This window comes from Strix aluco, chromosome 1 (assembly GCF_031877795.1).
Source record: "Strix aluco isolate bStrAlu1 chromosome 1, bStrAlu1.hap1, whole genome shotgun sequence".
In the NCBI taxonomy this organism is placed as follows: Eukaryota; Metazoa; Chordata; class Aves; order Strigiformes; family Strigidae; genus Strix; species Strix aluco.
In genome coordinates, this window is record NC_133931.1 from 26157741 (window position 1) to 26185328 (window position 27588).

Below are 27588 nucleotides of genomic sequence, written 5' to 3' on the forward strand. Positions count from 1 at the left end.
TCCCCTCGGCCGAGCCAAGATGGCGGTGGACACTGCAACCGAGCTGCTGTTTTTAGACACATTCAAGCACCAGAGCGCGGAGGTAACGTGGCGGGGGTGTTGGGGCCGCCGCGCTGCTCCTCTTCCTTCTTCCCTGCTGCTGCTGGCGCCCTCCTACCCGCGCTAGGGCTTCCCCGGGCCGCGGCGGCTGCGGGGCGCGGAGCGCCGCTGGGGCGAGCGTGGCTGGGGTAGGCCCCGGCGGCGGCCCTCGCTTCAGCGGGTGGCCGGGCAGGAGGGAGCAGCCCCTGGCCAGGTGCCCGCTGAGGGGGGATCTCCGCCTTCTCCCCTCCTTGCCCCTGACGCCTCGCTCGGGCTGCGGCGCCGGACCCCGCCCGGGCGGCTGCTGTCAGGGGACCGTACCGTGGTGGGAAAGAAAGGAAGATTTAGAGGTATTGAGGAGGAGAGGCTAGCGGGAAGCAAAGAGGGTAAAACCGATTTAAGAAGTCCATAAGGGAGGAAGTCACAGAGAGAGCCGTACCTGGTGAGATATCTAATTCTTTTCTATAGCTAATGAGGAGGAGTATTTGTGTGTATGCGAGATGTTCACTTAAATCTATACAATCTACGTGCATCGTGAGCAAAATGAGTATTTCAGACTTGGTTTCGCAGTGGGAGATTGTGCAAATATTCCTCTTCAAGGCTGTTGGGATCCTGAGCATCCTTGAAGCTGCTTGTGTTGCAGCAGGTTTGCCCAGGGCTCAGCCTATTGTGCTGTTCAGGAGGGAAGAAGGGGACCATCAGGGGGAAAATGAAAAGTGTAGTGTAATGTGAGAAAGATGTTACAGAATCACAGAATATCTCAACTATGTCCATAGACAGGCATTAGGGAAAGAAAATGAAGTATTTTGAGCTGATGTTGCAATTAAAAACACATGAGAAATTATTCTGGAGTCCTTCGTAGTTGCCAGGATCAGGGAGACCCAAAAGTGTTTTTAATTCTGCTGTTTAAGACAGTAGTGGCAGGAAACGCTAGCCCCTGCTGTTCCCCTGGGTAGGAAACACTAGCCACTTCTGTTCCCCTCCAGGACAGTGTGTTCTCTTATTGAACATTTTTAATTGTGTATAATGTTTTCTGTCACTTTCATTTTTGTAAGTGACATTTTTCAAACCTGAACCATTTTGAATCTTTATTAAAGAAAAAAACAAAATGTGTTTTACATGTAGAAAAGCTTTCTTTATGTTATGCTTATTCTTCAGCTAAATGGATCATGAATCTTGCCTTGGAACTTGCAGTTCTTGACAAGTCCTGCTGAGTTTGCTAATAAAATTATTTATTTGGCTTAGCTAACTTTAGCATGTTTTGAGCTGTTCTGATGTGGTTATTTTTTTGAATGTTTTGGAAGGAAGGTGGATGGAATTTGCTTGCCATCCTGATGATGTTGGTTCGTGGCTGTCAGGGCATAATCCTATATCACTTAAGCAGGAATTTGTCTGTCTTTGGGCAGTGCTGCTGGATGCCCGGATACGCAGCCTCCTCAGCAGCACGTGACACGTATACCTTTGTTAAAGGCAAAGCAAAGAGCTTCCACAGCCCTCACTCCTCACAGGCTACAGTCACCCCATCCCTGTTAATAAAGCTGTGCTCACTGTCATAGTGGGGTTTCTTTTGTTCTACCAACCTGCTTGTAATGCGTCAGCCCTTAGGGCGAGATGTATTTGTGTGCAAAAGGATGCGTGTATAGATTTCTTATTTAATAACACTGATATGTGCCCAAAAGCACACACTTATTCTTTGCTAGTGACTATTTATTTATTAGCTTTCTAAAATCTTAGTACTTTCTTGCCTTATGCTGGTAATTTTGGGGTTTCATTTGCTTTCTGATTGTGGTGAAAGTTATATAACTTTTGACTGCAGATCAATTTGGTTTTTCTTTTTAATTTTTTAGTTATGTTGGTAGACACTTAGATCAGGTGGTTTTTTTTCCTAGCAGTCTGCTCATTCAGTTTGTGAGTTGGAAACATTCAGTGAGAAATGTGATTCTGAGCTGTTTGAGAAAGTGTTTATATGCTTAGAGTTGGACATATAGTTGATATATGTGTACTGTTTTGTGAGTCTATACATGATAGAGATGATGTATAAATATAATAAGAACTAACATAGTGAGTTTAGTGAGAGGAGACTTTCAGCATTAATGTAGTGGCTGCTACATGGGAAGTCACCGACTTTATGATTACTTCCTAGTTTGCTCAAACATCTTTCAGGAGTGCTGAAACATAACATTTCTTTATACCTGCTATTTCTGTGTTGTAAACAGTAATGTTATTTGCAAAAGGTTTTCAGATGTTACTGCAAAATTGGAGAAATAAACATCATATGGAATTTTTGTACAGGTCTAGCAAAACATAGTATCTTTATTATTTCTAATAGTACATTTGAAATACAACGTTTGTTAGTGTTTAAAATTAAAGCGCGCATTTTCTTTTCTCTTTAGTTATAAATTTGATATGTTTTATTAAAAGGGAATTATATACTCAGTTTTTCTTTAGTAATTTAAGTTCCAGTTTTCGCCCTTACCAACATACTTTGTTAGAGTAAAAGTTGTTGCTGTTTAAAAGATTCTTGAAAATAAAGGGAACTAATGATGTAAACAAACCAGTAACACTTTGTATGAAAAAGTGTTAAATATATAAAAGTGGCAGAAGAAAAAAAATCTTTTTAGTTTAATAGTGTTTAACATTTTACGTAATTGAATTTTATAATTATTAGGATTGCAACCTTAATTTGGTTAATAAAGAATATTGAGTACATTATGTTGTTTCCATTTTACAATTCTTAGACTTTCTTTTTTTTTTTTTGTAGCAAAGTACCAATATAGATGTAGTTCGTTTTCCATGTGTGGTTTACGTAAATGAAGTACGTGTCATTCCTCCAGGAGTGCGGGCTCACACAAGTTTGCCTGACAATAGGGCTTATGGGTAAGTGAAAGATACTTGGTGTCTGATTCAGGAAAACCTTCCTGTTATTTTTTTCTCAAACTTGTATATCTCAATAGAACCTTCTATATAAAAAGGTAAAATGCATTTATGTATCTGCTGAACTTGTAATTATTTTGGGGAATTATTTAAATAGTATAATTTAAAGGGTTTTTTCCCTTGTTAGTCCTACTTACTCTGATAAGGAGATCAAAGGGTTTAATTTTTACTTTTGTTCTGTTTCCAGAGAGACATCCCCACATACATTTCAACTAGACTTGTTTTTCAACAATGTCAGCAAGCCAAGTGCCCCTGTTTTTGATAGGCTGGGGAGGTAAGTACTTTCAGGATTTGTGCGTGACTTCATCATCTACCTTTTCTTCCTGAGAATTTTTTATAGTAGAAAATGCGTGATAGACAATCTGTATCTCCCATGTTCTTCATGTTTGGTCTGGTTTTTGCTAGTTTGTTTTCTCGCCCTTTTCCTCCAGTCTGTGTGGGAGGACAGAGGATCATGCTTAAAAGAAGAGAAGATTCTGTTATTTTTAAACTTACAGAGCCCATATATGTTAATGAAAAATATTTTCTAGAAATAAGTGATTTCACACTCTTGTTTTTAAGAACATGTATTTGTTCAATGTTTTATTATTGGCTTATGTGTTTAGTACTGCTCTGCTTAATTTTTGTGAACATGCTTTATATTAATGGAAAAATAACTTTGTATATTTTATTTAACAGCCTCGAATATGATGAAAACACTTCAATTATTTTCAGACCCAATGCAAAGGTAATGCAATGTGATTTAAACCTCCTCTTCTTTTCTACATGTCTGTCATTTAGGTATAAATATGCTTGTGTGTGGTGCTTTAGCACTGTGTAAAGCATTTTTTGTATAAGATCTTATTCTAAAACTTGCCTGTAGTTCAGATATTCATTACTTTAGAGTCTGCATCTACAATGGCATGACTTGTAGAAGATTTGATTGCTTGGCAGTTACTATGGAGATTACCAACAGAGCTATGAATCAGAACATTGTGGCTGCAGGCCAAAGCTAAGCACCTCATTTTCAGTTCTGTTTGGATTTATTTCATTCAAATCAGTGTTTGTGTGACCCACAGTAATGTTTTTTTTCATTAATAGGCTGTAGTTGATTAGGCCATATATTGCAAGGAATTGAATGCTTTTAGGGAAAGATTATTTATTTGTTGTAATGATTGATATATTTAAAGTTTTCTCAGTTTTCAAAATGTGGGGTAAAGAGATATTTTAATTTTGGGTATCTTTTATGCAGATACTGATACAGTGATATTAAAATAACTTTTCTGAAGTTGTCTTGTGTTAGTTTTAAGTGCTTTTTCTTTTTAAAAAAAACAGGTCAACACAGATGGATTGGTTCTAAGAGGGTGGTACAACTGTCTGACTTTGGCAATATATGGCTCAGTTGACAGGGTAATAAGTCATGAGAGAGAGTCACCTCCTCCACCCCCGCCTCCACCACCACCTCCCCAGCAACAGCCTGGTTTGAAAAGAAACCCGAAACATGGTAAGCGTTGTGAGAAGACATAGATTTTTAAATTATTTTTTAAAATCAACATCATAGTATCCCATCTGAAAAAAAAACCCACAATTCTTTCACATTTTAGATTTCAGTGGCTTTATTTTTCTAGTTTTATGTCTTTCTCCTTTAGTTTTGTATTTTCTTTCAGATTTATGTTGGATGATTCTAAGTGGATTCTTGTCTAGTGCTTTTTCTGAGAGTGGGTTATTTGATCTATTGCTAATTACTTATGATGGTCAAAGTGCAGTTTGATTTGTGTGAACTCATTAAAATTTAGATGATTGAGATCTCAAAAAAAGTGATTGGAATAGTATTAAAATCATAAGAAAATTTCATAGTCATAATTAACTTTTCTTTTGTGACTTGTATGTGAAGTACATTACAGAATAGTGTTTGCTTTCCACTGGTGTTAGAGTGGCCATGAATAGAATTCACGATCAAGTTTCTGCTTCAATTTTGGTTTTAGATTTAAAATTAGAACTGTCTTGTTCAAGGTACAGCTATTGGGCTGCAAAATTTGAATACTCAGTGTAGTAAAAAGCAGTTGTAAACTATAAAAACAGGTGATTAAATTGTAAACTTTTAAAAGTAACTCAGATATTATTGGTAGAGTTAGAATATTGCTAGTGTCAAAGCCAAAAATGGCCATTACCTATGTTAATTTTAACCCAGTATTATATCAAAAAAACATCAGTGGTGTTAATAAGCTTGCTTATTGATGTAGTTCTTGTTTACATCAAAAGTGACTTCAGAAAACTGCCTCATACACTGCAGATGCAGAATACAGATTAAATGACAGCTGGGAAATTAGGTGTTCTTTAGTCAAAAGTAGCACTGAAAAACTAAAATTTCCTGCTTCTATTCCCGTGATTGCATTAAATGCAAGTTTTTATTTTCACAATAAACATAGTTGATGGAGAGAAAGAAGACCAGTTCAATGGCAGCCCTCCAAGACCACAACCTAGGGGACCAAGGACACCTCCAGGCCCTCCCCCTCCTGATGATGATGAGGATGAACCTATGCCAGTGTCAGGTAGAATGAGAACAGACTGTATTTTATCTGCTGCGCTTCACCACTTCATGGAGGCAGAATTCTGTATTGCTGCCCAATGTGAGGTTGCCTGTCTGCTGTTTCACTTGCTGGACAGATTGAGTTTTAGGAAAGGGATTTGAAAGAAAATCTGTTGGCTATGTTAAATTGTATCAGTTTAAAAGTTAGTAGATTTGAGAGTATCGGTTGACCAATACATTGCTTGAACATGCTGCTTATATTTTATATAAATGTTCTGTTGACTCCAGTATTCATTGCCCTTCCCCTCCATACTTCTGCAGAGTCTGCCAAGTTCTCTGGTCTCCATATGGGTTAAAAGTGCCAAGAACGCTTTACATGTTTCTTTATAATCTTACTGAACTGAGTGATTGTTGCTTGTGTTCAGTCAAATCAGCTGAAGATTTTCTTTAAGATACTTTTTCTGTATCTCCACTATGTGTAATACAAAATTCTAAAACCTATTATTGAGCATTGGATTTCAGAGAAGTACTCTCATTTCTTAAATTTTGTATATGTTTTTAGTGGTTGGGGAAAAAGAAGATGATGTGGACCATAGGGAGGATTACTTTGAACCCATTTCTCCTGATCGAACATCCATTCATCAAGAAAGCCAGTATTCTGATGATGGAGAAGTGGAGGAAGATCAACCAGAAGAAGGAGAAGATGAAGATGATGTGGATGTTGAGGAGGAGGAGGATGAGGATGATGATGATGGGCATACAGTAGAGAGTATTGCTGATGAGGAAGAGGAAGAGGAGGAGGAAGATGAAGATGAAGAGGAGGGTGAAGAGGAGGAAGAAGGTGAAGGTAAGTGAAGTTGTAAAAAGTTAAGGAATGAAAGTCAGTTTTATGAAATTTTGATGGCATTACCATTATGGTGACTAGGTGTGAAGAGAACTGGATCTTTTTCCCTTGGTCACTGTACCATTGCCTGCCTTATTTATGGTTCTGACATCTCTCGAGAACAGTATTTTGCTGTGGAATATTTATTCCTTTATAGTAAATCTTCCTGTCACTTTCTATAAATAGAGGAAAATAGATACAGCTTTTATAAGTCAGAATGAACATTCAGTCTTGTTATCTGTTTTGTTGACAAGCATAGGAAAGCAGTGAAAGAAATTATTTCTTAATTAAAAATCAAATAAAGTTGTTTATGTAATAATGTCAGTAGTCATTTTCTTATGTTACTTAAAGTTCCCATGCACACCTGTGCAAAATTTCAGGCTAGAAGTTTTATGATAGATGCAGTCATAGGAAGAAAATTAGACGATGTTCTTGTAATACTTATTTGTACCCTAGTTCAACTTCTAGCTTTATATGTTCTTTTACATGTCTCTGTTATTACAATAAAAATCTATCAACTGGAGCTTTCACTTATATCTGAAGAGAGAAAGCTTTCTGTATGTAAGTGTATGGTTGTTCTTTAACCAGTAATATTTGTATTAAATTATTACTTTTTTATTTTGAGCAGATTTGCGTTCATAATTGATTTTATTTCATAACTGAATCTTTTTGTTTTTAGGAGATGATGGATATGAGCAGATTTCAAGTGATGAAGATGGAATTGCTGATCTGGAACGTGAAACATTTAAGTATCCAAGCTTTGATATTGAATATACTCCTGAGGATCTGGCATCTGTGCCTCCTGTGACATACGAACCTTTTGAAAGGGAGCTTGGACCTCTTTTATACTTCAGCTGCCCTTACAAGACGGTATTTGAAAATGAAGTTGGTAAAATAAAGGACCAAGACCCAGAAAAAGAAAATTCAGGGGTGGTGGAAGCCTCGGTGAAATTAACTGAACTGTTGGAATTATATCAAGAGGAGAGGGGTGCAAAGTGGGTCACTGCATTGGAAGAAGTTCCGAGTTTAATAGTAAAAGGATTGAGCTACCTGCAGGTGAAAGACACAAAGCAAGACTATATTACCCAACTAGTAGACTGGACCCTGCAAGCTTTAAACCTTCAGGTAGCTCTCAAGCAGCCCATTGCTTTGAATGTCCGACAACTCAAAGCTGGGACAAAATTGGTATCGTCATTAGGAGAATGTGGGACTCAAGGAATAACGGCACTCTTGCAGGCAGGAGTTATTAATGTGTTATTTGAACTGTTGTTTGCAGATCATGTATCATCCTCCCTTAAACTTAATGCTTTTAAAGCTCTGGACAGTGTTATTAGTATGACTGAGGGAATGGAAATGTTTCTAAGGGGTGGCGTAGATGTACATGAAAAAAGTGGTTATCAGAAACTCCTGGAACTCATACTGTTAGATCAGACTGTGAGAGTAGTTACTGCTGGTTCTGCAATTCTCCAGAAATGTCACTTCTATGAGATTCTGTCAGATATTAAAAAGGTGGTTGATCAGTTAGCAGAGAACACTCCTTCTCTTCCTAATCACACGGAGCCAGAACAGGACCAGGACTTGGCAGGACTTGAAAGGACCAGTCAAGAATACGAGAACGATGTGGAGGCTCCTATGGACATGGATCATCTTTTGGAATCTTCTAATATAAGTGAAGGAGAGATGGAAAAACTTGTTAGTCTTCTTGAAGAAATCTTCCATTTGATGGAAACTGCTCCTCATACAATGATTCAGCCACCTGTGAAATCTTTCCCGACCATGGCACGCATTACAGGCCCTCCAGAAAGGGATGATCCTTACCCTGTCCTGTTCAGGTATGGCAGTTGCAAGTTCACTTTCTAGAGCGTATTTCCTCCAGCTTGATAGAGATTTTTTTAGGGATGACCTTGCTGACTAACACTTTTCTAGATGCTTCACTTTGTACTTTATTGGAGGGTTCTGGGTTGTGCTTATGAAGTTTGAGAGAGTTTGATAGCTAATGTACCTGTTATTCTGTTGGCTTTCAATTGACCTAGCATGCATATAGCAAGAAGTTAACCTCTTGTTATTACGGGTGCTCTGCTAGCACTTCAGTTGCATTCATAGATCCTGGCCGGTTGTGCTAGGTGTTGTACAAGTGCATATTTGGAAATTGTTATAGATCTAGAGTGTTTTCCCTTTGTCATCTTGGAACACGTCTGTGCGTATGGATAAAAAAGTCTGGAATATCTCTGTCTGTATGCCGGGTTGGCAAGATACAAGCCAGCCCTGGTTAGAAGTTGTGCAGTTGTGTCAACGTAGCTCGCTGTTTCACAGCACAGCAGAAGAGCTGAGGCTTGCCTGCCTTCAGCCATTTAAAGGATCCCATGGGTTTTTTCTCCGTTAGCAAGTTTCTGTCTAGAAAGTAAATGCCAACATGTTTCTTTGGCAGTAGTGGTGTACGTCATGGCTAAATATAAGTATCTACATGCAAAGAGTCTTCAAATCACCTCTTACATACGCTGTAATGATTGATTTCTCAGCACACTTAGAACGTTTAATGCAGCATTGATGATGATTCAGATACAGCAAATTCAATAAAATATAAAGTGTTATTTTGTTTGTAGATAACCATAGAATGGTTTGGGTTGGAAAGGACCTTAAAGATCATCTAGTTCCAACCCCACCCCCCTGCCACGGGCAGGGACACCTTCCACTAGACCAGGTTGCTCAAAGCCCCGTCCAACCTGGCCTTGAACACTGCCAGGGAGGGGGCAGCCACAGCTTCTCTGGGCAACCTGTGCCAGTGTCTCACCTACCTCACAGGAAAGAATTTCTTCCTTATATCTAATCTAAGTCTGCCCTCTTTCAGTTTAAAGGTGGTTTTGGTGAGGTTTTTTTGGTTTGTTTGTTGTTTGGTTTTTTTTTTTTTGGAGATCAGAACTTTAGGGATTTATTTCTGGTAAATGCTATAGCATTTTGTAAGATTAAAATTTTGTACTACGGAATTAGTTATTATTTCTTATAGTCCACAGAGCAATAAGTACTGAGGCTAAGATGCATGTAGTGTCATATAATGTTGTTATGGAGTGTTGACAGATGATTGTAATACTGATTAGTTTCCTGTTCATTGCTTTTTTTTTTTTTTTTCCAGATATCTTCATAGTCACCATTTCTTGGAATGCGTTACTTTGCTACTGTCTATTCCAGTGACAGGTGCACATCCAGGCGTGCTTCAGGCTATACGAGATATACTGCGTTTCCTGGCACAGTCACAGAAGGGTCTTCTTTTCTTTATTTCTGAGTACGAAGCAACGAACTTGTTGATTAGAGCACTATGTCAGTTTTCTGATCCAGATCAAGAGGAAGGTCTCCAATCAGATGGTGCCAATGAGGATACTTTTGCCCTGTGGCTCCTGCATTCAACACAGACGTTACAGTGCATTTCAGAATTATTCTGCCACTTTCAGCGGTGTACAGCCAGTGAGGAGACTGACCATTCAGATCTGCTGGGAACACTTCACAACCTTTATTTGATTACCTTTAACCCTGTGGGAAGATCTGCTGTGGCTCATGTATTCAGTCTGGAGAAAAATCTCCAAAGTCTTATTACTTTAATGGAGTACTATTCCAAAGAAGCTTTAGGGTAATTTATGCATTTATTTATATCCTTTAGGTTTTTACATTTTAAAAGTATCTATATTTTATAAATAAATCAGTAAATCTAAAATATTTCTTTCCTTTTAGATCATGATGTTTTTATTTAAAAACAAACCAACTTTTAAGTAGAAGAATGTAACAGAAAATCAGGCCTGTCGTTTGTAATCAAGTACTTAATACCCAGAATCTGTGTAGGTCATCCACAAAGGTGTTGTAATATAGGTCAGACTTTTGTCTATATGAAAAAATCAGTAAGTAGGCAGTTTTCATTCAAGCATAAAATTTGTCTGTAAAACAAGAAAAAGATTTGACTGGGGAAATTGGACACTGCACACTTCTCTGGGGTGGGAATCTTTCAGCTCTTTAAGTTCATATAAGGGTTAAAGTCATTTTCTCTGAACAGGCAGTTTTACTACTTTAGGTAGCAGTATTTTTAAAACATCTGTAAAACAGACCAAGTTACGGAAAATGATTTGTATGCTGCTTGACTAGCTCTCCTCTTTTGTGGATGCTGAAATACGGAGTCGATGTAAAAGAAAGCTTTCACTCTTCAAAAAGCATAGGAGAAAATTGTGGTGGTGTTTTGGTTGATAATTATATGGGGCCATCCTTGGTGAAGGTAAAAGTTCTGTATGTAGATTTTTAGGGGTCAGAGAATGAAAATCTACATATCCAGTTGTATTAGCTGAGATCTAAAGAAAATCCTTATTGTTATTTCAGAGACTCAAAGTCTAAGAAGTCAGTTGCTTATAATTATGCCTGCATCCTTGTTTTGCTGGTGGTTCAATCCTCCAGTGATGTCCAAATGCTGGAACAGCACTCAGCGCCTTTGCTGAAGCTTTGTAAAGCAGACGAAAATAACACCAAATTGCAAGGTACAGTATGTGTCATTATCAACTGAATTGTTTGAATGTATAGAAGAAACCTTTTATATGTGGGTAATTGGTGCTTCACTATCATCTGGTTTGGATAACGAAATTCTTTTTCCAGCTGCATCTGATTAGTTGAGTCACTGAGATAATGTGTAATTTTTTTTTCTGTTAATGAGAGGTAAATAGGAAATTCTTTATAGCCAAATTATTTTTCAAGTAATATTAACTACCATGATTTTTGGATAACTACAGGAAGTTTGAAATTATTTCTGTGTTGAAAATAGGAGAGCAAATTTTAGTAAAAATGGACTAATTAGTCAGTGAGCTGACACTTATTTTTGTTGTTCCCTTTAGTGATGTAGCCTTATAGGGTCTTCATATACTGAAAAATAATCCTGGGACTGTTTCCTGGCACCAAGGCCAACTGTCATGGAATAGTCCGTGTTACCCTGTTACTAAATCTTTTGACCTCCAAACTGTGTCTTGGTGTGTTCCCTGGCTTATGTTGACTCACAGATCAGGCCCAGGTCATTTGGAAAAAGCCTTCTGGGGACTATTCTGACACCTCAATATTGAAACTCTGATGTCCGGAGTTGTGCTCTGCACTGCTTAACTGACTGACGTAGACATACCAATGATTTCTTACAAAACGTAAATGCACTCAGAGAAATCAGAATTCTTCAAATTTTTAGTTTAATTCCCTCCTCTGCTATGCTCTTATTTCTTTGCTCCTCACTTTATCATCAGATAGTTTCATGAGAAGTGGGGCTAATTTATTAAACCAAATCATGAAATCAGTCTGAGAGTAGTTGTCAATTCATATCCAGTCAACCTTGAACATTCACATTCTCTTAAAATATTTTCAGGAACAATGGGTTTTAAAACTTTAAATCTCTTGTCCCAGAAAATTGGGACTTTCAGGTTATTCTGGACAAAGAGATACTTAATCTGTAAGGATTTCCAAAGTGAGTATGTGTTACTGGTGCAGAGATTGGCTCCATTCGGGCATTTAATAGGAGATTTGTATTCAGTTTGTAATAACCTGTTATGTATGTTAGGGGGAATGTGCTTTGATCTTTGCTCTTCGTGGCTCTTTCTTTAGTTGACAGTGGGACCCTTAGTGTCTTTTATAAAATATGTTTGGTTACAAATAATACAGATAATAAGTTGAAAATGATTTGAGTGTTCGGGTTGACGTGAGTCAAACTTTGTGTACGTGAGGTGTATTGCCTGTTCTGAAGTCTTGTTTTTCTTGATGCTTTTCAGCTGGCTACAGCTGCAATGTATGCCTCACAAATTTCACGCTGGGCCTTAGTGTCTGTTTTGTAAATTAAGTACGTTTTTTTTAAAAAAAAGTTTTATGTTCATAAATGCACTGACAAGTTACTTGATTAACTCTCTTTTTTTTTTTTTTCTTTTCCTCCCAGAGCTCAGCAAGTGGCTTGAACCTTTGAAAAATCTTAGATTTGAAATAAATTGTATTCCAAATCTCATTGAATATGTCAAGCAGGTTAGTAAAATACAGATAGGTGCTATTTTTTAGTTGTGCTCTATAAGCTTAGATCTTTTGTAGTTTGATATTTTATCTTAGGTATGTACTACCATATGATATAAAAAAATATATAGTATTATCTGAAATAGATGTTTTTATTAAAGCTTATGATCTAGGCTAGTTCTTGCACTCATTTATTGAAAGAAAATCTCAGCTAACTGTGTGATGCAAAGATCCAACTGTTAAAACCTTTTAGCCCCCTATAAAATCACAATGCAGATGTTGACCCTCCTTTTTTTGCTTCTGCTGTATTTGTGACTGCTTTCCAAAAGGTGGAATAATTGAATTTAAATTTTGTGATTTACTGTAATCAAATACAGAATTTGAACACTAAGCTAGTGATATACTTGTTTTAAAGTCCTTCCTTGTAATACAGCTTCTTTCCTTTTTTTTTCCCCTTAAGAATGTTGACAGTTTGATGACCCCAGATGGAGTTGGTCTTCCTACTGCACTTCGCGTTCTTTGTCATGTTGCATGTCCACCGCCTCTGGTAGAAGGTATGGCTGATGTATTTGTACTGCTTAACATAGAAATCTTAGTTTTCCAAGTCTTCTACTTAAACATGTGTAAAGTGTAACTGTGATTGCCCAGGAGAAATTAGACATACAGAAATGTTATTTTTTTCCATACAGGTCAACAGAAAGACCTTAAATGGAACCTTGCAGTTATTCAGCTCTTTTCTTCTGAGGGAATGGACACCTTCATCCGGGTATTGCAGAAGCTGAACAGCATACTTATTCAGCCTTGGCGACTCCATGTCAACATGGGCACAACACTTCACAGAGTTACTACTATTTCTATGGCCCGCTGTACTCTTACTCTCCTTAAAACAATGCTAACAGAACTCCTGAGGGGTGGATCTTTTGAATTCAAAGACATGCGTGTTCCATCAGCACTTGTTTCTTTACACATGCTCCTGTGTTCTATTCCGCTCTCAGGCCGCTTAGATAGCGATGAACAAAAAATTCAGAATGACATTGTTGATATCTTACTGACTTTTACTCAAGGTGTTAATGAAAAACTTACCATTTCTGAAGAAACTTTGGCGAACAATACTTGGTCTTTAATGCTGAAGGAAGTTCTCTCTTCAATTTTGAGAATTCCCGAAGGGTTTTTCTCTGGACTTATACTGCTTTCAGAGTTGTTGCCTCTTCCACTGCCCATGCAGACAACTCAGGTATAATTTAGATTTATTTAGTTTTTAAAGAATTTTAAATATGTATAACCCTTACACCATTTCCGTAGTTGTGGGGAAAACAGATATGTGAAAGGATAAATTAAAGTTTCTGTAAAGCATTTGTGTTCATATAGATTCTTTGAAGATACATCTTTATCAGAAACAAAATTATTATTATTTGGAGCATCTTTTAAAATTGGCAGTCATATGTTGTTCATTTTCCCCTTGCGAAATTATACAGACTCGCATTCTATTACTTAAATGATTGACTATGAAGCCTTTGAATTTAACCCTGAATGCCAAACTCTTGGTATATTAAGGCTCTCCTTTCTTTTGGCATGGATCTTGAATTTGTGGTCTCTAATAAATAAACATAGAAGGTATGTGACAACCGATGCTCCCAAAGGAATGCCTAATTTGCTGGAATTCTACCCTGTCATTCAGTGATAATAATGAAAATGGCATTCCATGTTTTTGATGAGGACAGTATTAGTACTTAGTCTTTGTTTACACCTTTTGATAGAATTTGGGTTTTATGATAAAAGTTGAAAGGAAAAACCTCCTGTCCTTCTGTTCCTGCAGGTAATTGAACCACATGATATTTCAGTGGCACTCAACACCAGGAAGCTGTGGAGTATGCATCTTCATGTTCAGGCCAAACTCATACAAGAGATAGTTCGATCTTTCTCCGGTTCATCTTGCCAGCCTATTCAGCATATGTTGAGACGTATTTGCGTTCAGTTGTGTGACTTGGCTTCACCTACTGCTCTTCTTATTATGAGGACTGTATTGGATCTGATTGTAGAAGACCTGCAGAGGTATCTTTGTGTTCTATTGCAAAGATTTCTTTAATGAACTCTTAAATTCACCTTGGTTCTGTGCAGTAGATTTAGCAGGAGGAAGATACTTTCAGAAATATTACTTACCCATTATGAACTGAATGAATTCTCAGTCCAGTGCTATATACTGTGTCCTGATAACTTAATGTTGCCAAGGAACCATCTCATACCTTTAAGTTTTGATGTAGACAGTTTCACATTGTATGTTTATGGTAAGTATTTTAGGAAGATTTTCTTCAGGCTGTCTCTATAAAGCCTTATCTTGTTTGTGAAGTGCTTCTAAAGGACCTGTCTGATACAAATAAGAAAAGCAGGCCAGTAAAGTTTGCTACAGTGGAATTTGCATGCTAAAAGGAGAATGTGTAGATGTTTGTAAGCTGGAAGAAGTTGAATACTACAAATTTTGTGCGTTTTGAACCAATGAGTACTGTTTATTATAAAGTGTATTTATCCACATAGAATTAGATACTGTTTTTATAAAAGCATATTTTTCCGTATACAATTAGATGCCCTATAGTATGTTAAATGCATATTGGATTAGTTAATTTATGATGCAACCAGAAGTCATTTAGTGAAAGTTGAGCAGTTTTCAAAAAGTAAGTGAAACTAAGTTTAAGTATGTAAACTAGGTGGGTTTTTTAAAAATGCAGAATTATATGACTCCTATAATAGTTGTTTTTATAGTTTTTTTAGATCACTTAAAACAGCTTTTTCAAAATGCATTGATATCCTTTCAGCAACACAGAGGATAAAGAGAAACAGTACACTGGACAGACCACTCGATTACTTGCTTTACTGGATGCCCTGGCTTCACATAAAGCTTGTAAATTGGCTATTTTGCATCTTATCAATGGAACTACTAAAGGCGATGAGAAGTATGCAGAGGTTTTTCAGGAGCTCTTGGCTTTGATGCGATCAGCTGGGGACAATGTCACTCATCAACAGTGTGCTGAATATGTCACTTCTCTTTTGCAGTCCCTCTGTGATCAGGTATTTTCTATATTTAAGGCATAATATGTGGTGATAATTGTAGGAGACAAACTAAATGAGGTTGTTTCTCAGGTGCCTGCTTTTTTTCCAAAAGAAAAAAAAAAATCAACTTTGTTAAAACACAAAATGAAAAAATGTGTATGGTTGGCTGCTTTGGGAGACTTGGTGTCTTGTTGCTCTTGAATGTAAATACTTTCCTTTTATGCTATCTCTTTTGCGTTATGTGCACCATTTTGATAGCTCATTAGAGACCACAAACTGAATGGCACAAAGACTGACTGTCCCCTCAGCTGAGAGAGCGGTGTCATTTCTCTCTGTGGGCCACTGGCAAACTTGAGTTGTCACTATTCACCTCTTACCTGGTTGAATAAATATGTATCTCTCAGTTCGTCTAACTGAAACCTCTTGTAAATGTATTTCAAATATAAAGATATAAATCATGTGCCGCTACCATAAACCTCCACCGTTAAAAAAACCCCACATACGTTACTAGAGCAAGGTAAGAAACGTTATCTGAAAACTGACTCATAGACTAGTCCCAGTAGTTTCTCATTACTGGGGTGCATAGATTTTCAAGTCATTATTTGCCTTACTAGTTGCATGTGTTTATTTGCTTTAGTGCTTACCCATTTACGCAAAGGACATTTGGGCATTGTTGGTCAGTAGAAATTAATCACCCATTTGTTTATAAACAAGAGCTCTTCGCCCATACAAATTTATTATGCAAGTCAGTTCGTTTATTTTATGCAAAATGTGGAGGAGGCAGTAGATCTTAAACCTCCTAGTTAGTGTCTGCAGCCTCTTAATTTTCATAAAACCACAGAATCATAGAATATCTCAAGTTGGAATGGACCCATAAGAATCATTGAGTCCAAGTTCCCTGTTCCTTGCAGACTACCTAAAACTAAACCATACGACTTAAGAGCATTGTCCAGATGCTCCCTGAACTCTTGACAGGCTTGGTGCTGTGACCACTTCCCTGGGGAGCCTGTTCAGTGACCAACCACCCTCTCAGTGAAGAACCTTTTCCTAATGTCCAACCTGAAATTCCCCTGATGCAGCTTCATTCCATTTCCTTGTGTCCTATCAGAGAGAGGAGATCAGCACCTCCCCCTCCGCTGCTGGAGAAGTTAGCCTGATAGTGTGTCCAGTTCTGGGATCTGCAATTTGTAAAAGACTTTGAAAGAACACAAAAAAGCCCAACTCAGAGGATTAAAGAGTTAGAGAAAATGTCTTAGGAAAAACAAAAACTTAAAAGCATTTCCCCCTCCGCTGCCTGCCTTGAGGAAGCTGTAGACTGCAGTGAGGTCACCCCTCAGCCTTCTCTTCTCTAGGCTGAACAAGCCAAGTGATCCCAGCTGCTCCTTGCGTTTTGAGGAATGTTTTGAGATTAAGGGACAGTTTGACTACCTAGGCAAGAAACTCTGTGCGTGTTATCCAATGACTGGCTTTTAGACGTGGCTCTGTTACCACATTTCAGCCTTTTGAAGCTTTCATATTTTTAAAAATCAATACTGGCTCGTAACCCTTAACAGAACCAAATTAAAAAGGATACTCTGGATTAGTATTTTACTGGTCAGTAATAACTGAAATACTGGAATAAGATGATAAAGGTGTAGTGAAAGAACCTAGTGCTTCTGAACTAATCTATGATTTATACTTATTGCTGGTATACAGAATGCATTTTTTACTACGTGTATAATAATAATTTTTTTCTAGGATATTGCACTCATTTTACCAAGTTCATCAGAAGGCTCTGTGTCTGAATCAGAGCAGCTTTCCAACTCCTTACCAAGCAAAGAGCTGATGCCCTTAATTTGTGACTGTCTGATGGAAACACTAACTAATTCTGAGAGCAGTTACAGTTGTCTGCTGACATGTATCCGAACAATGATGTTCCTTACAGAGCATGACTATGGCTTCTATCACTTAAAGAGGTATGGTATTTTAAGATATCGGTGAGAGTTTAAAATTATTTAAAAACTTCTGCAGTGTGAAATAATTTCCTACTCATGTAGTAGGAAGTGTTGAGGATAAGGCACTCGAACTTTCATTTCTCTTTGGGGCTTCAGTGTTTTACTCAGTATTTTGGTCTTCCTTCACTTGAGATTTTTATCTCTGAATCATTTCTGCAGTATGCACACAGGAGCACTTTCTTTCAAGAAACAAACAAAGCATTGAAAAAAGGTTTGTACCTCCATTTCTCCATTCCAAGGCTGGAGGATTAGAATGAGATAGAATGCTCGTGTCCTTCCCTTTTGAGTCACTCAGTAGTTAGAGCTCTTGTCTGGGACATTGGAGAGCCCAATGTCATTCCCTCTGTTTTGAGGGGATTCAGTTTGCACTTCCCCAGAGTGTTCTGACCTCCAGGCAATTAAGGCTGTGAAATGAGAATTTTTTTTAAACTACTCCTGTTGACTCCACTCCCTTTTGAACAGAATACATACATGCATTGGACAGTATTGTGTTGTTTTGATGCTTAATTCCTTGTATTTGGACCTGTTCCTGTCCACTGAAGGTAAGGTGCAGAGAGGCAAGAAAGTTGTGAGGTTCCTAAAGAGAAAAAGGTAGTACCTGGAGCCTTGTCAATAAAAGGTTGTTCAAAACACTCTTCTAAGCAGTGCTACAGAACTGTGCTGCTCAGACTCCAAGAAGCTATACAACCTGCAAATGAAAAATAAGCAGGTTAAAGATGCTGCTGTTTCTATGATCCTGTACGTCTAGCTGTCAGTTTTAGTGCACAGCCTTGCTATTTCTGTGTTGATGATTACCTTTCCAGTTTGTTTCTGCACTTAGGCATCATGGATGCAGGGAAATTGTAACATCAGGCATGATCTTGCTTTTATACATAATGCCCTTGTGCCAGCAAATATTTCTGTACTCCTATCCCTTTTCCGCCAAAGATGAAAATATAATTTCTTGTGGGTTTTAGAGGTATTGCTGTAGTACCTGTAGCTGTAGATGTGCAGTCTAAAATATCTGCAGACAGCACTGGTGAGAAGAACAGCTTAGTACAGAGAAAATAATGAAGCTCCAGCTTCGTAATCAAAACTCAACTTGATAGTTGTAAAATTTACCAAATCTATTTTGCATATATGTTGTTTTCTTATAACAAGTTACAGTGGAATGGTCACAATGTATGAACTAATAAAGTATTTTCTCTCTTTTTCATTATGAAAACAGCTCTCTAAGAAAACACAGCAGTGCTCTGTACACTGTATTAAAACGAGTAATAACTAGTTTTAGCAAAGACACAGGTGAACTGGCCTCTTCTTTTTTGGATTTTATGCGACAGATTCTAAACTCTGATACGCTGGTAAGTGAGTATGTATGGAATACTTAGACAAACTCAGCTGCATTTCTCTGAAATCTACAGTGTGAGACATGTTCAGGAACAGTTATTTCAGAAAGCAGTTGACTGTGCAGATTGCTGTGTAAGGCTTTTCCATGTGTAGTGTTAGTGCCATCTTTAGTTTTTAATGAAATCTGTGAAAGCTGGGCAGAATATATGTTTAATAAATAAGAGGGTTTTTCAGTAGGAAGAACAGCATATTGATTCATATTGATTTCCTAAGCGGATAGCATGCTGTTGTGTCCAGGTTTTAGATTCATGGCATCCTGTTAGAGTCGCTGTATTGATATATAGTATAGAAAGGAATCTAAAATATTTGTTAATTCTGCGATACAAACCTCAGCTTATATAGGAATGGATTGCATTTTTCTTGATGCAGCATCTAAACTTGCTGACTGAAGTGTACTTTGTTAAAATATTTTGCGTAGTATATTTTTAAATTACAAGATTACTCTTGTTTTGCTAGATTTTCTCTAATGTATATTTGATTCTAAGGGGTTTTCAGTCCAGAAGTATAATGAATAGTTACGTGTACTTATTGCCCACTTGTCAAATATTTCAGGGATGTTGTGGAGATGATGGAAGCCTTATGGAAGCAGATGGATCTCATCCAGGCAGAACGCTGGGTCTAACTACTGCAGAGTTAAAACATCTACTGCAGAACAAAGAAGAAACCCCAGAAAACCTGCTGCTTGATCTAGAGAAACATGTTATGGTAAAAGAATTTAAATAATTAAGTTGACTTTGCAGTCTTGTATCTGAATGTGTTTCTAAAACAATATAGACTGTCTTTGATGAGAAGGGTGTGCAGTTCTGTGGCATACCTTGTGGAATTGGTAATAGCTGTTGCCATTGTTTTAATACTGATGTTCAAAATCACCTATTCGGATGCAGGATGGATTCTGACTTCATTGTTTGTATTGTGGTAATGCTAAGAAGTTTCAGGTAAGGTTGAGTTCACTTTGTGCTGTGAGTATTTGCACACCATAAGAGCATAAGCAGTTAACTGTGATGAAAGGCAGCGAACGCATACAATAAAGAGCACTGGATAGTGCTGAAGTTGATTGTTAATGTAAAAGGCAACGGGAACCATTGCTTAGCAGTGGCTTGATGTTACTGGTGACCAGTAACAAGTGGAATACCCAGGAGTCAATACTGGGGCTGATAATGTTGGATGTTTTCATCAGAGAGCTGAATGGTGGTTACATCTTCAGTGAATTTGTGGATGGCAGTAAGCTGGGGGAGTGTCTAATGTGACAAACAGCAAAGCCTCAATCCAGGGCAGCCTCAATAAACTTTTTAGGATTGATTTAGCAGAAAGCTTGTTTGTTAGGGAAAATGGAAAGTTCTGCAGTGAGAGCGGTATAACCCCATGCCTTGGTGTGGTCTGGGCTGAAAAGGGCCAGGTGATTAAGGTGGATGTTAGACTGAATATGGGCCAACAGTGCAAGGTCACTACAAATGAGGCAGACTGTGTTCTGAGCTGTCCGGGAAGGAGCAGGGTCAGCAAATCAAGGGACCTTATTGTCTCCCTCCTTGGGGTGCTGGTGAGCTCTCCTGTGGTGTGCTGCATTCACCTTTGGCCAGCTTTGCCCTCTCGCCAGTTTTAGAGAGAGGTAGAGAAACTGAAAAGGGTTCTACCAAGGTGGTCAGGGACCTAGAGCATGTGTGCTGTAGCAAGATCAGGGGGAAGCTGGGATTGCTTAGCGTAGTGAAGAGGGCTAAGGAGCTATGTCAGAGCTACTTAACAGCTGTTTGGGGATAGTAACAAAGGTAGTGGAATCAAACTCTTTTTGTAATTCCATGTGATAAGACAAGGGGCAATAGCTCCAAACTGTGGCCTCAGAGATTCAGGTTGACATGGAGCGGGGGTGGGAAATCACTGAGAAAGTAGTGCAGCACTGGAACAGAGTGGCTGTGGGCTCTCTGTCACTGGTGCTTTTTTTAGATGCGGCTAGATAAAGTTATGGCTGACCTGATCTGGCTTTGATGATAGTCCTGCTTCAAGTAGGGGGGGATTGGACTAGAGGACATGCAGAATTCAGTCCAACCAATGTTTCTGTGATTCTAATTGCAAACTTAGCTCTGATATTCAAATCTAATCCTACATAATTGATGGCAGCCGTGCAGTAGATGACTAATTTAGAAGAGTCCATAAACAGCTGCTCCACAGCCTGTTGGTCACAAATGCCTTTCCAGTCCCTTCCCTGGCTGCCTAGATCTGTGGAAAAAGATTAAAAGCTACAGCTGTGCTGAAGGAGAAATAGCAGACACTTAGGATGTTGGAATGCTCTAGCTTGTTAACTAAAACTTGGGTGATGCCTTCTTTGGGACTATGTTATGGATGTTACTGCATCAACTGGAAATGAGAATTAGAACGTGCGTGTGGTGACATGATTTGTTTTATAGTAGACTGAGGAGCTCTCCGCTGTTGTTTATGTACTCGGTGTCTGAGTTTCACTATTTGTGGATGGATAGACTGTTTTGTGTAGTACCCCTCCTTTTTTTTTTTTTTTTAATTATCAAAAGCATTTTTCCTTCTTCGGGAAAGGAAAACATTCTGACTTTTGCTGTGTTGACTTAGGATCGTTCTAAGGAAGATGATGGCCTTGAATCCTTACTGGACAACATTGTTGGAGTGAGGCAGATGTTGGAATCTGCGGGTGATTCTTGTCCGCTGAGTGACCAAGATGTAGAGCCTATTCTTTCTGCACCAGACTCTCTTCAGAACTTGTTTAATAACAGGTAAAATTGTTAAGTGTGTGAGCATACTACCTGCATGCAATAATTTATGCATAATTATATTACAAACAGGATCTAAACAGCACTGTTGTCACTACTAACCTACTAGTCCCAGTATATTTAATTTCATGCAGGTATCAAGGGTAAGGCAGCAACATTCACCCCAGGTTCAGTAATGCTGTGTATGCTTGCAGTTGGTTGTAATTCATAACCAAATAGGCATTTGGCATTGTTTTGTTGCAGGACTACATATGTGTTGGCAGATGTGATGGATGACCAGCTGAAGTCCATGTGGTTCTCACCCTTTCAGGCTGAAGAAATAGACACTGATCTGGATATGGTAAAAGGCTTCATTAACATAGCTGAAGTGGATTTAAAAATGACTGTTAACCTGAGCTAGTAGTATCAGAAATTCAGATGGCCCAACTGTTTGTTTTCCTGAGCTCACCCTTGTAAATTGACCCTGATATAGGGCTTGGCATTCATTAAAAGTTGTTACCAAATACCTTCAGGTTCACTCAGTGGCAGCCACAAAATTGGCACCTTCCACAGTGCTCTAATGCAGAAGTCATCTCCTTTAGAGGAACATTTGTTGTGTCAGTCCTAATCTGCTTTTGCACTGCTGCTAGGGATTTTCAGCAGTTTGTGTTAAACATGGACAAAGAATGTGAATTATTTTCTTTTCCTTGTTTGTCTTCTGTCATTGCAGTAGCTATCAGGCTCTTTGGATATTACTTTTTTTTTTTATGTCTTTGCTCTGATGTGACAAAAGTGAAAAAACTGGCAGTAGTAAATGAAACCACTTGCACAAAAACTCTTCACAGTATTTGAAACTTGATTTTTATAATCTAAACTTTAAATGTAATTTTGAAAAATATACGATAACATTCTTTTGTTTTTTTAAACTAAGCAATCGGCAGTGTCTTATGTGAGAAATAATCAGTTTCTATTAACTTCATTGCTTTAATTCTTTCTAGTTCAATTCTTTAATTTACATGCAAAGATACTTGTGTTTTAATTTCTTTAAGAAAAACAAAACTGTCGATTCCTGTATAAAAGCAGCATTAATAAATTTATAGGATTGTAGCTTAAGCCAAAGAGTGCCTCACTGTATGTCATTTCGTGACAAGACAGGTGTTCATACTTGAAAGCTATGCCCTTGACTTTGTTGAGATTCGGAACCATCAAGACAATTTTGCTGCAGCTCTGCTGCTTTTTGTTACTGCTGCTTTTTGTTTTGAGCCACACTACTGCAGTAGAGGATGGAGCTTTTTCACTGTGGTAGAAGGACCCTAACTGAATCTCATCCATGCTGGTACAGCATGTTTTCTTCAGAGATGCTAGTAATGATTTTTGTGATAAAACTAAACTCTCTCATTGCAGGTAAAAGTTGACTTAATTGAACTGTCAGAGAAGGGCTGCAGTGACTTTGACTTGCAAGCTGAATTGGAGAGGTCATTTTTGTCAGAACCATCATCTCCTGGCCGCACAAAAACCACAAAGGGGTTCAAACTTGGCAAGCACAAGCATGAGACCTTCATAACTTCAAGGTAAGATGAGTTTAATGAGTAAACAGTTAGTGTGTTCAGCACTGACTTGTATATTCTCAAAATGTCAAATACCTTTCAAATTGCATCTCCAATATGGAGAATGCGTGACCTTCAGTATGAACACATTTTTACATTAACTAAATACATTATGGTTTGTCATGACAGTGGAAAATCTGAGTACATAGAGCCTGCAAAGAGAGCTCACGTTGTGCCACCACCAAGAGGAAGAGGCAGGGGAGGATTTGGACAAGGAATTCGACCACATGATATCTTCCGTCAGAGGAAACAGAATACGAGCAGGCCACCCTCCATGCATGTGGATGATTTTGTTGCTGCAGAGAGCAAAGAAGTGGTTGCTCCAGATGGGATACCACCAGCCAAAAGGCCACCAAAAGTGTCACAGAAGATTTCTTCACGTGGTGGGTTCTCAGGGAATCGTGGAGGACGAGGAGCTTTTCACAGTCAGAACAGGTTCTTTACACCACCTGCTTCAAAAGGTATGTTTCCTGTATTAGAATTGGAGTAAATGAATGCTAAAAATGCTTCAGTAACACTAACCCAATTTACTAGCAGTTAATCATCCCTACTGTGAGATGTTGCTGAAGCAGTGTTGTTGAAATAAATTGTTTAGCACTAGAAGAGGTTCTCTTGAGTGCTGTGGAATTGAAACAAGGCTGCAAGTTCCTGTGTTGCCTCTCTCTCCCTCTTGCAAAAGGAGTTAGCTGTTTTCTTTCAGCAACTATTGGAGTGCTTTAAGAGATGCAGTCAGGGGGAAAAAAAAAAGCATGCTCTACCATTTGTGATATGGTAGTTCCTGAAATCAAGCATCACAATCCATCTCTGAGTTTAAAAGAGGCTTTTGAATGAAAGGATGGAAGATCCTGACAAGAATAAGATGCAATTTTCCATGAACCTGGAGATTCTAGCTACAGTGTGTTCTGTTTCTTTCATATATAGACAAGATTGCATTCCTTTCCCTTCCATCCCATAATGAGGGCAAGTCCTTGCACAGTATAAACAGAAAATGCTTCCATTTAGTAAAGTTATAAATACTAGGATTTACTTTACCACAAAACCTTAGAGTATGGCAGTGTATCTTAATACAGTAGATAATGTGAATTCTTTTAAACTTGAGTTCATGTCTGAAAAATAGATGTTCTCCCCTGATTCTGTGTATAATACAGTAACTTGTAGACTTTGAGTTAGAATACGGAGGGTATGTTGATGCAGAGCAGCTTCATCTATTTGAATTATGTAAATATAATGCTTACCACCCTGAGTACTGTGAAGACTGAAATGAAAAAAAAAAGTGATATTTGCTCAACAGCGCGTGGGTTTTTCTCTCCCTATCTAGGAAATTACAGTCGTCGTGAAGGTGCTCGAGGCTCAAGTTGGAGTGCACAGAGTACGCCCAGGGGAACCTACAATGACAGTAGAGGTGGTCAAAGCAATTTTAACAGGGGTCCACTGCCACCATTGAGACCATTAAGTTCAGCAGGTACATGGTATTCATATGGGCATCGAACTATAGAAAATTCCTTGAATTTCATTTTTGCTTTACAAATGAAACCATGCAAGGATGCTGCAGACACCTTGAAATTCAGCAAATGTTTTAAGCATATATGAACAGTTGTCACTGAGACTGTGTCAAATACATGCTTTCATACGAACAATCCATAAAGCTTGCTGAATTGAACACTTGATCGCAGAATCTTAATTTTGCATTCAGATTTTTGCAATTCAGTTGTCTTCGTACCTACATGGTAATTATAGAGCAAATCAAAGCAAAAAATGCTTGCCTAAAAGAAAAGTGAAAATTAAAAGGAGAAAACAGACCCTGTTTGTCTCATCTTGTTTTTGTTTCTTATGCTTTCACAGCAGCTACTACGCCTAGGGCTTTTTTTTTTTTTTTTTTTTTTTCCAACTGAGTATACTTTTCTTTGCTTTAAGGCTACCGACCGAGTCCTCGCGATCGTGCTTCCAGAGGCCGGGGAGGAATTGGACCATCTTGGACAAGTGCTAATAGTAGTAGCAGTGGTGGCTCAAGAGGAAAGTTTGTTAGTGGAGGCAGTGGAAGAGGTCGTCATGTACGTTCCTTCACACGATAAAATGAGACCTAATGGAACAGCCCAACCATGTGCACTTGTGTGAAGATGGCAAAGAAAACAGCGGCACTAAAGGACCAATTCAGAGTTATTAGTATCTGGAGGACGCCAAGAGAATATTTTTGTCTGAAGAGAAGTTTTTGTTTGATACAAGACTTGAAATTTCAATAAAATTCAAGACTTTTTGTGTACAATTGTAAATTTTTTGTTCCTTTTGAAAGAATGTTTTAATTTTTTTGTGGACTTCGGTAGACAATACTCAGTAAAGAACCTCTTTGAGTTAAGGCTTGAAGGACTTCTAAAATATTCATTGTGCCAAAAGAAAGGTACAGGTGTTTTGTGCGTGACTTATTACTGCAAGAAAAATAAATATATATGTATGTAAGGCAATTTTAGTTTTTTCTCTCAGGTTTAGAGTCATTAGCCCTTTTTTTTTTAAGTCAGTCTGAGTTATTAATGAATGAGGTCCATCTGACAGCAGTTGAAGTAGCAAGTAATAGAAGATTGAAATTAATTAATGTGTGAAAATACAAATGTAAATGTAATTTATGTAGGTTTTGTTGTACATCTTTGGTAATGGATTAGACACTTAAATAAGATCCCACACCTGTTAAAATTAGTAGGAAATCTGTCATTGACTTCAGGGTGAATAAAGTAACATTTTAGCATTTGCTTTACAACTCCAGCTTGTGCATTAGTAGCACAAGAATTATTTCACTGGAAAACAGAGTATGCTTTGAAGTTGAAAGGCAAGATACCCATACCCTTGGAGAGCCTGGAGTTAATTGCCTGCCTCTCTGCTGGCTTACATAGTTGAGGAGAAGGCATAGAGACAGATGTATAAACTGAACAGCCACATAGTCAAGCAGTAATGCTTAAACCTTCCCTTTGAATAGATGGGTTAGATTTTTGTTTCTGTACTTTGAGAAAAGAAAAACTTTTAAGTAGTAGGAATTCATAAAGAAGTGCCACCACTACATTCAACTCTAAATTTATTTTCATATTAAATTCAGTGATTGAAGTAAGCTTTTTACGTGTTTGCATTCCATTGGGCTCCATGGGATTTCATAGAATTGGCTGATTCTAATAGCCTTTTATTGCATTTTTGGATGGGGTGAGGAGTGGAAGCTTTTTCTAAAGGCCATATACAATTTTTACAAATGGGCTCCACTGTCACGCTTAGCTGAGCTTGATTTTCACTTACGCTTTGGTCTCTTGACATTACAGAAGTGCTATAAAGGGGTCTTTGCCTACTTAAATAAGGCCCAGTTGTAATGTTCTTGTTTTATGTAATCTTAACTTTGGACAGCTTGTCTGCCTAGACTCAAACTTTAACACCCTAGTTTAAGTGCTTCTAAAGTATGATAATACTTCAAATTGAATTTTTTTTTTAAGCTTTATACTGCATGGCTAAATTAAGTAGGTTTTCATTTGAAGTGCAGAAGGCCCCTGTTATGTGTACTTTCTCTGTGTGAAGACTGGGACAGTGTCCCACTGTTCAAGAGGTGTTTAGTTTGCACAAAGTCAATTGACAGAACTTATGAAAGTGGTAAACTTTTATTAATTGACTGGGTGCAGTTAAAGGGAACAGTATTGCTTCACAAAGGTATGCATTTTAACACTTTAGAATAACATGAACAAAGATTTGGATTGGAAGCCAAACAATTTTCTGAATGGTGAAATAACAGTAAGATGTAATTTTACTAATAATGCAATTGTAATGACTAAAATGGGTGGGGCTCTCACAGGCGTTACAGGTACTAATGCTATTTTTTTAGGGAGCACTGCATAAATATTTTTAAGCTGACTAGCTCCTTTAGACCATGTGTTTAAGGTTGTTTTATTTTTTTAGAAACTTTGTTGAAAACTAGCAGGGATATGAGTAATTTGTTTTTTGTCAGGGAATTTGAAATGAAAAGTGTCAAGCATGGAATAAATATGTAAATAGTACTGGTTCTTGAAAGTTTAAAATACATGGCATGTCGCTAGTAATTTTCAAACTAGGAGGAAATAAAGGGTTGCTTAAATTGTTTGATGTATGGGAGCTCTGTAAATTAGATAGAAGTATAGTCTACTTGAAGTAGCAAGTAATAGAAGATTGAAATTAATTAATGTGTGAAAATTGGTGTGGTTTTTTTTAAATGAATTTAGTTCTGTGACCCTTCAATGCAAAGTGGTTCCTTCCTTGGGTAAATTCAACTTGAAATAATGCTGTTTAAAACTTGGGAGTTATTTGGTTTGCTCTTTTAAACGGGATTCCTACCATGCATAAATAACACTTTAAGCATTAAATTTTGCTTTTTATACTCTGCCCAAAAAGAAATTTTCAAGTTTTATTTCCTGACTGAAGCACCAGAATGCTGGAAACA

At 37.9% G+C, this 27588-nt stretch overlaps 1 protein-coding gene across 1 annotated transcript; it reads left to right on the forward strand.

The window, feature by feature from the left end:
* On the forward strand, window positions 1-27252 carry VIRMA (vir like m6A methyltransferase associated). The gene is made up of 24 exons (XM_074815907.1): window positions 1-82; window positions 2840-2955; window positions 3200-3286; window positions 3691-3739; window positions 4327-4495; window positions 5421-5543; window positions 6084-6368; window positions 7084-8236; window positions 9535-10026; window positions 10761-10915; window positions 12340-12422; window positions 12868-12961; window positions 13097-13641; window positions 14224-14459; window positions 15218-15470; window positions 17190-17407; window positions 18654-18786; window positions 19385-19537; window positions 21407-21567; window positions 21808-21904; window positions 22948-23114; window positions 23280-23611; window positions 24469-24612; window positions 25065-27252. The coding sequence occupies exons 1-24, from the start codon at window positions 20-22 to the stop codon at window positions 25220-25222; spliced, it is 5466 nt and encodes a 1821-aa protein (XP_074672008.1). The 5' UTR covers window positions 1-19; the 3' UTR covers window positions 25223-27252.
* Window positions 27253-27588: the final 336 nt, after the last annotated feature.

What these genes read in the sequence shown, in the direction of transcription:
- VIRMA (XM_074815907.1), top strand. Translation starts at nt 20, where the DNA reads ATGGCGGTGGACACTGCAACCGAGCTGCTGTTTTTAGACACATTCAAG. An exon ending in TCCACCGCCTCTGGTAGAAG is followed by an intron (nt 12,962 to 13,096) that starts GTATGGCTGATG and finishes TTTTCCATACAG; the next exon opens with GTCAACAGAAAGACCTTAAA. An exon ending in TGCCCATGCAGACAACTCAG is followed by an intron (nt 13,642 to 14,223) that starts GTATAATTTAGA and finishes CTGTTCCTGCAG; the next exon opens with GTAATTGAACCACATGATAT.